At 48.5% G+C, this 8,915-nt stretch overlaps 1 protein-coding gene and 1 long non-coding RNA gene across 4 annotated transcripts; both read right to left on the minus strand.

The window, feature by feature from the left end:
- Positions 1–346: 346 nt before the first annotated feature.
- On the minus strand, positions 347–799 carry LOC120645647 (predicted GPI-anchored protein 58). Its single transcript, XM_039922416.1, has one exon. It carries the CDS (start codon positions 797–799, stop codon positions 347–349), a length of 453 nt encoding a protein of 150 aa, XP_039778350.1.
- A 1,894-nt stretch (positions 800–2,693) lies between these two features.
- On the minus strand, positions 2,694–6,202 carry LOC120646272. 3 transcript variants are annotated; one of them, XR_005664350.1, is made up of 8 exons: positions 5,609–6,202; positions 5,122–5,496; positions 4,873–5,000; positions 4,526–4,615; positions 4,304–4,429; positions 4,078–4,203; positions 3,470–3,583; positions 2,694–3,036 (listed from the first exon to the last, which is right to left on the minus strand). It is a non-coding gene; the product is annotated as an uncharacterized LOC120646272 (long non-coding RNA). The 3 variants fall into 3 exon arrangements; XR_005664349.1 differs by having other exon boundaries at positions 4,078–4,426; XR_005664348.1 differs by having other exon boundaries at positions 4,078–4,429.
- Between the last annotated feature and the right edge of the window lie 2,713 nt (positions 6,203–8,915).

The following is an 8,915-nucleotide window of genomic DNA, read 5'->3' on the forward strand; positions in this document are numbered from 1 at the left end:
TTAGGGTTTAGGAAGATGCGCAGTGGCAGTGGGGACGAGGTCAGGCACAGCAAGCTGAGAGCCTGTTCGGATGGGTGGTTCCTGGCTGGACTTAGACTATCCACGCTCGTCCTTCTCTATTTCTCTCCTCTAGAAGAATATTTCTACTCTGGTCATCGAGATTTTCTCCTTTATATTCAGTTTTTCTGCACTCATCCATCCTCTATATCTCTCCTCAATACCAACTACCTTGTACGGGGCCCACTTGTTGGAATTATTTTAAATTTTTTCTCCTCCTTTCTCTCCTATCCCCTCCGCCCCTCTCCTCCCCTCCCTCGTCGCTCTCCCTCTCTCCCTCTGCTCCTCGTCACGGCCGCCCCTGGAGCTCGCCACCGACCCCTGCATCCTCCAAGCCTGCCCTAGAGCTCACAACCGCAGCACTCACCACCGCCCTCTGGAGGTCGGGGGTGCCGCCCCTGGAGCTCGCGGCCTCCGCGGCCAGCGCCCCTGGAGCTCGGCCGTGGCGAGGTGCGGGAGGCGAGGGTGCGGCCCGGTGAGGGGCGGGGCATGAAGCGGGGGCGGGCGGCGGGCCTCGTCGCGGCGGTGGTGCGGACCGCGGGAGGGAGGAAGCGGCGGCCACGGGAGTGAGGAGCAGAGGCTCCTTGCGGTTGCTGCGGGAGGGAGGAGCAGGGGCGGCGGTGGCCGAGGACACGGCGGCGTCCTGCTCTTGGGCCGCGCCGGCCGGATCCGCACCGGCGGCGGCATGCCGGCTGTGGCGGAGGGCCCCGCGCGGCCATGGCCATCGCGGGGAGGCAGCCATGGCGGGGCGGCGGAGGACACCGGCCGCGCCGGCAAGTCTCGGGTCACCGGCGAGATCCACCCCGGCGGTCGCGAGCTCCTTCTCGCGGCGGCGGCCCGTCTCCTCCTCCCTCCTCGCCGGCGCAGAGGTCGCGGGGCCATGGCGGGCGCCGGTGAGGACGCCGGGCCTCGAGCTCCGTGAGGGAGCACATGACGGCGGAGCAGGGGCCGCCTCCCTCCTCCCTCCACGAGCGTGGCGGCAGGGAGCAGCCGCGCCCTCCCCACCTGGCAGAGCAGCAGTTGTGGAGCAACGACACGACTCGGAGCAACGGCAGCGTGGTGTGGTGAAGGCCATGGCAGCGCGGCGGAGGCCCGTGTGGTGGCGGATCCAGGTGCCCCGGCGGCCCTCTGCCTCCTCCCTCCCTCTCCGTCACCCTTCCCTCCTTCTCCGCCCCCTCTCTCCTCTCTTCCTCTGCTCCTCGGCATGCGCGGGGGCACGGAGCGGCCGGCGGCGCGGGCGCGGTGGGTGGCCAGCGCATGCGCGAAGGGCGAGGTCCGGCGCGCAGCGCGGACGTGCTCGGAACTACGGGGCGAAGCGGTGCTCGGAGGCGAGCACAACGGAGGCGGGCGCGCCGGCGCGTGGCAGCGGCGACGGCGGGCAGGCGCGAGGGTGTGCCGGCCCGTGGCGGCGGCGGCAGGCAAGCGCGGGCTCACACCGGTGAACAAGCTGCAGCTCCTCATGGTGGCATGGCGGCTCCTCTCCGGCACCGACCACGGCGTGGCGGCTCTTCTCCGCCGGAGCCTCGTACCGTGGTCGACCTCGCAGTCTCTCTCTCTGGCCGGCACGGCGGGCGGGCGGGCGGGTTGCGGGCCCCGCGCCACGTGGGCTCCTAGAGGAGGAACGGCATCGCCTTCACATTTGGAGGATCCCGGCCCTTCCCCTATCATACAGGAGGATGTAGAGGATGCGGCTGCAGGCGTTTTTTCCGTCAAACGCTCCTGTAGTATCCTATACAGGATAGCAGTGTGGATAGCCTTAAGCCAGCCAGCCGTTCAGTAGAACTAGGATAGCCCTCCTTTTTTTTGCCCTTGTGTGAGTTTCCAGACTCCGGAGCACCGACGCCTGGTTGGGCTGCCGCAGCTCCAGCTCACCCAGAACCAGGTCGTTGTATATTCCCTGGGCTGTGTCCAGTATGCGGTTTTAAACTTTGATTAAGACGTATATTTCCTATTATATAATATAATAGCGGATACTCTTATATTATTATTATTATTATTATTATTATTGAAAAAAAATAATTTACACCCTCGAACTATCATAAAAGTTTGGTTTTCATCCTTCGTCTATAATGGATAGTAGAGACCATCTAACTGTCAAAACCAGACTATTTTAACCCTTCAAGTAGTTTTTCATTTTGTAAAAATTAAAAATGTTCAAAATTAAACTAAAAAGTCATAAGTAATTCATTTTAAATTGAAAAATACGAAACGGGTGCCAATATTTTTCTAAAAATATAACCTATCTATTGGCACTGTACGTCAGTTATTGGGATCCAACTTTTTCATTTTTCCAATATTTATTTGCTTGTAGTTTTACCTATTATTTTTTGAACAAATAAGATTCAAATAGAGCACCAAAAAGGCGGCTACTTTTTTATTTTTTTGATTTTTTGCTAATTTAAAATAAATTTATTTTGATTTTTTCAGATCTATCTAGAATTTTTCACTTTCTAAAAAAAACAAAACCAACTTTGAAACCACCAAAAGGGCTAAAGTTCGGTTTTGACAGTTGGATGATCCTGATTACCCGATTTATAGTTAACTAGCTGAATGCCCGTGCGTTGCTACAGGGGGCGAACAAAATTAATGAGAATTCCAAATAATTCCATGTGAACTAAAAGATACAATAAATAACATTATTCCAAAGTATTGTAATCCACCAATTATGCATGTTAATAAACATGTACCCTTTCATCTCGTAACATTTCCTCGGTAACTAAGGCATCACAACTAAGCTAATGGAAGAATCATCCTAGAGGGATCCACCCATATTTTCATTCTCTAAGCTCTTAAAATCCATGCCCTGCTCCCTTCCCAATCCTAGTCTCCTAGAAACCTCTTGGAAGAGTATGTCACCGTACAATGATTTGGAAAAAGTAAAAATAAAACCATTAACTTGTACATGAATTTCTAAGATAACTCCTACTGGACTGATCTTGCTCTCTTATCAATCGATGTTTCACATTATCTCCATGCAAACTGAAAATAAACAAAACAATTTGGAATCATTGTTCCAATCGAAACACAATCAGCAAGTATAATATGGACATATAATAATAGCACATGCTATGGAAATAAGAATGTTTTTTTATTAAAAGTAAATAGCAATGGTCACATTTAAAATTAAAGCACCCAAGTTGGAGCTGATTTTCACTGACGTGGATATCTGAATATCGTGGCATGGACTAATTACATGGTAGTTACTATAGGCAGCATCACGATTGGGGAGCTATGCATGGCCAGCTTTTTTGGTCCCTTCAATGGTGGTTGCACCAGTAGTGACTCTAATTTCAAATTGTTTATTTAGGCCAATTGATTGATGCGGAACGGTGTTAGTATACCTAATCCAATAACTGATGATTTATAGGGGCGTGTTGATCTAGAAGTAGAACTGAGGGGGAAAGGTATAAACCTTGATGCAGCAATTGCTGTTGGGATCAAATCCCTCCATCATCAATGTGGTATTATCAGCTACTCACTTTAGGATCTTTGACAGCTTTTTCACAGAGGCAGACAGTATGCGGACCTGGTTGTTTGAGAAATTCAGAAACATTCAGAGTTCATAATCTTGACACATATCTAGTTTATATAGTTCAAAGTCATTGATTCCAAAAAGAATTAGACATGTGAGCAAACATCCCAAACAACAATTTGTTTTTGCTATAATTAATTATTTGTTTTTCTAAACACATATGAATCTGCAATGCATCCCATCGTATTGTAACTAAAAAACTTATCCATCTCAAAAGTTTTGCTTTCTGCATTTTTCATTCTAGACAACTACAGTATATACGGATTAACCTGATAAGGTCCAAAAAATTAAGGTTATTGACTTTTAGTGAATTTTTGAAATGTTGGATCAAACTTTATACTGAAAACAACCTCCAGTTATTTGAGAATCTGTATGGCGCTAATGCATTCATGTTGGGACATATAGTTATACTGAAACCTTATTTTTCATAAATATTAACAAAAAGAGATAATTCTAGCATTGCAATTATTCAGAAAAAATATTCTGACCTGTAAATAGAACATCCTTACTCTGAAAGCAACGTTGTAGCATTTCTATTTAACATAAAAGAGAGGATATGTCCGACTTTGGTGTTTGCTTGAGGATCTGTCCGACCTCCGCCTCTTCATAAAGATCTAGGCAAAAGAGCAACCTCAAAACAGATGTGATCCATCATCAGATAAATAATGGATGAGTTGGATTTATAGCAGGAGACCAGGAGTAAGAAGAGGCAACCTTGGCGCAGGAGTCCTAAACGCGGGTGGGTGATCTAGTCCCCGCCGCAGTCGAATGCCTTGATCTCGAACCTGCCGATGCTCAGTTCATTCGATGTCGGGTACTGCAGTGGCGTTGTAGGATCTGCTGCGATCAATCCAACAAAACCAGATCAGGAACCCTGAAAGGGAACACACAAGAGTAAAAGACGGGGATTCGCCATGGAAAGGGTCGTGGACGAACCTCGTCCTTCGGCCTTGAGATTTTTCTGAATTCTCCAACTCCTCTTCCACTTCAGCAACTCTCTTCTTGCGATGCTCCTCAAACCAAGCACTAAATTGAAGCAAATAGGATGATTAGAACTCACAAAAATATCAGATGTTTCAGAACATACATTTATCAATGCTAAATTACAGCCATCTGAATTGCATTCGTCCTACATTTTAGTATAACTTATTATTTATGGGATTGAATCCTAGTATAACTTATTATTTATTGGATTGAGGGTCAAACAGAGGCTGGTAATCATTAAGTGGCTTATGCTCAAGGATTTTTCGTCTTTTTAAACTAAGAAGATAGGGGACGCATACTTGTTTTGTTAAGTAAGACTCCAGGCATGGTTCCCCGAGCTGAGCGCATACTTGTAGGTCAGTACAAACTCCAGGACGCCCTCCGTCTACCCGTCGAATGCCTGACCCTTCGTCAGCCCACACTTCAGCTGCACAATTGAGAGTTTGCAACAGCCCAGATCATCAGAATTGTCAGAGTTCAGATTCAGGTTCAGAGAGCGTGACTGAACAATAATGCATCCACAAAATGGAGTCTGATTCTTCACTTACCTGACTTGATCCATCTCGGCTAGCTTTGACCAACTCTTCATCGAGATCAGCTCGTTGGCTCTCTTGTACGACACGTCGAGGTGGTAGTTTAGATCACCCAGCCAGAAGATCCGAGTGCAGGAATCACCATGAAGTCTAAGGTTTCCTAATCCTGATGGGTTTATTTGATGCAGTTGCAATGCAGTGGAGTCCATGGTGTTAGTTGTGTATACACTACTCACTCATGGTCGTGGATGTCTGAGCAGCTGCTAATCACACGGGGCAGGGAACATGGCGGCGTTCCACTTGTGGCCGTCGTTGGGCTTCTCACCGGCAGCGAGGTGGCTGCATTTGAAGCAGAGTTTAATAGATGGACATGCTCACTGACACGGCTCCCTACGCCCACCCAAAAGTTGTATAAAGTTAATAATTCAGAGACTACTCCTGAAACGGAGGCTGAAAGAATTCCAATACTTCAGAGAAGAAATTGATTGATCCCGTGGCGAACCTGGTTGCCAATGTAGTCCATGGCGCCAACACCGATGGTGGAGACGTTGAGGTAGAGGTTTTGGAGGTACTTCGCATGGCCTCTCCTAACCTAAACCATCAAGAAGATGACCATCTGCTTGCTCACGATCCTCACGAACGGCGACAGGTTCTTCTTGCGCAGCGCGCCACCGTGCCATCGAAGTCCAGATCGAGGTCCGGGATCATTGGCAGGTCGTTGTCGGCGACAGCGGCTGGTGTGGCCATCACCTGGGGCTCCCATCGGACCATGCCTCCATCGTTGCTGCCGCTGCTGCGTGCCGACATCCCTCGAGGCGAAGCTGACCTCCTTTCGTCTAGCTACAGCTTCAGGAGGCCGGCGACCGGTGCCGATGATCGATACCTGCACGGCAAGCGGCGGCAGCATGGAGGACAGACGGGGAGGCCGGAGGCATCCGCGACCCACCGAAGAGGACGACATCGCCGCAAACTTTAAGCAGGAAGGGGCCGCACCCGCGTCCGGCGAGCAAGGGCGAGGCCGGCAGGCGGCACTGCCTCACATCGATGACGAAGCGTGGGGAGGCCAGATGCGTCCGCGCGTGCGGAGATCCAGATGCGGCGCGTTGATGGCTGTGCGGTGGAGGAGCGGGTAGCGACTGAGCGGCGGCGGCTGCCGGGGACGCGGATCGGCGACCAGGACGGCGCGGACGGTGGCCAGGACGGAGCGGCGGCCGGGCGAGGAGGGGCCAAGGTCGGAGTGGCGGCGGCAGCGTCGAGCGTCGCGACGGGGAGGGGGCGTCGGGGCGGCGGCGGCCGGGGAGGCACGGCGAGGAGGTGGTGTGGTCGACGGTAGGCAAGTACAAGCCGTGGGGGCGGTGGCGAGAATTGCGGGCGGGCGGACGGGAGCTGGGCAGCGGTGGATCGCACAGAAATTCAAATGACTGAATCACGACCGTCGCAGGCTTCACCAAATGAGAGGGGTGAGTATGTAGACGAAAAACGTCACCCTTAACCTCTTTTTAGTAGTATAGAGATTGAACCGGATTTTTGTGATAGTGTGTAAAGGAAAGGACCTTGTCACAAATGTAGGATGCTAACCACCGTCCATGAGCAACAGCAGTGCGACAATGTGTTAGAATTTTTGTCAAATGTGTAGTGAACTTGATAAGGTTTTGTGCCTGCCGTTCCCCAAAAAATTATGAGATTGAGTAATAATTTTTGCAATTTGTACCAAGATATGTGCATCCATCAAGTAAATAAACTATCATCTTAACCCTTTCTTTTGTTTAGAGTGCGAATGATTGCATTAAAAAGAGAGCGCTATCACTTCACATATACTACTCTCTCTTCTACACACACACACACACACACACACACACACACACACACACACACACACACACACACACACACACGGAATCAGACCAATTAATTCCTCAAAAGTCAAATACGTGTAACTATTTGGTATGAATTCGACTACCCCTTCGATCATATGCCATGTGTCCATCAATCATTTTCAAGCCGTTATCTAATCTCTTGATGGCTCGTAGGCCATTGTAGAACTAGTCGAATCAGCCAGTGTCTGAAACTCTGAAACCAACAAATAACAGGTTCTCGAGGACTCTGAGAACAACAGCCGTTCATGCATGAGAAACATGACGTGCAGGATCGTCCAGCGGGCAACGAAATAATGGACCTCTTCAATCCGTGACTGGCAAGACTTTCTTCATTCTTCAAGCTACAAAATCTTGATAGGTGACTTCTTCTCCTTCTCTCCTTGATGGCTGCACTACAAAATTGACATTCATGGAAGTCGCGGCAACTGTACCCATTTATCATTCCCCTTTTTTTAGCATTTTTTTTATTTCTTTCATTGACACAGGAAGCTCCTCAGTTCCCTGTAATCCTGTTCTGGCGTGTATACTACTCCTGGAGATATGAGGTCAGGAAATTGCTTGGTTTTGTGTCTCTTCGGCGACAAGTAGCTTTCGAGTTCACAACAAGACATTGACACAAAGTTCAGGATTCAGAGGAAGCTGAACCATCCAGACACTGGATACTGATCGAACAGGAGAATAGGAGATGCAGAAGCACTCCAAAGTTGACTCGGATCGGAGAAGGTAGAACCGACCATTACCAAACTCAAACAAAGACAGGTACATTATTACCCGCAAAAAAAAAAGACACGTACATCACGCCACAAGGTAGCCACTAAAAATGAATCCGGCCCGAACCAGCCTGATGCTCGTTTAGAGAGCCCAGCTATGGCGTTGGTTTTGCATGCCCGGAACAAATCAGACCGGCCTGAGCCCAGCCCGAACAATAAGTATTTTTTTTTGAAACGAAACTGGCAGGAGAGCTGCCTGTTGTATTAATAAGAAGGAGGAAAGTCAAGAGGCTTCAATACTATACAAAGATTAGCACAATAAGGCTTCAACACTGAAGGAAAGCCCGAACAATAAGGTTAATTCCACACATAGAAATAGTGGGCTGCACGGTTGAGCCCGAGCACAAATCAATTTAGACATGAATTTGCTGGCTCGATAGAGTTTTTGGGTAGGTTTGGGCACCCATTTTATAGAAGGAAAGTCCTATTTATCTCCCTGAACTATGGGCCGACTTTACGTTTCCACTTTGAACTCGAAAACCGGGTCTTTTGCCTCCTTGAACTCGCAAAACCGGATATATAACTTCTCTGGGTGTTTTTTTCATAATGGTTTTCCTATTTTTTGTTTATTATGGATGATTTGAAAAATCATAGTAAATCACAAAAAATCAAATAATGAAAAATTATGTGGAGTCCAACAAAATTTGATTTCTCTATTTTATGATTTTTCTGTGATTTACTATAATTTTTAAAAATTTATCCAAAATAAACATAAAACAAAAGAGAAAACCACCCAAGAAGGTCATATGTGGGGTTTCGCGAGTTCGAGAAGGCAAAATATTCAATTTTAAGTTTAAGGTAAAAACATAATTTCGACTAATTCAGGGGGTAAATAAGATTTTTTTTCTTTTATAGGTCTGAAAAGGTTCAGATTTTTTGTCAGCCCGGCCTAGCCCGCAAAATACTCACGACTCATCAGTTGCGCCGGATTCCGATGCGGCAGAGTCGAGTGGCGAGGCCGCAGGCCACGGAATGAGGTCATGGAGGATGTGCTGGCGATTGACAAGGTCAAGCTTAGCCAGCTGACGGACCAAAGTCCACCGATGTCTCTTGTCAACCTCGAATTCCACTGACAATTCGTGCGACGTATAGCACACAACAACGGACTGGATGTTCCAACGGAAAATCTATGTCCAGGCATGCCTGCGTCCATGGCCTTGGT

The sequence above is a fragment of the Panicum virgatum genome, chromosome 8K, assembly GCF_016808335.1.
Source record: "Panicum virgatum strain AP13 chromosome 8K, P.virgatum_v5, whole genome shotgun sequence".
Classification (NCBI taxonomy): domain Eukaryota; kingdom Viridiplantae; phylum Streptophyta; class Magnoliopsida; order Poales; family Poaceae; genus Panicum; species Panicum virgatum.

Bases quoted from the DNA above. Each gene is read 5' to 3' on its own strand.
- LOC120645647 (XM_039922416.1), bottom strand. From the start codon at position 799: ATGGCTGCCTCCCCGCGATGGCCATGGCCGCGCGGGGCCCTCCGCCAC.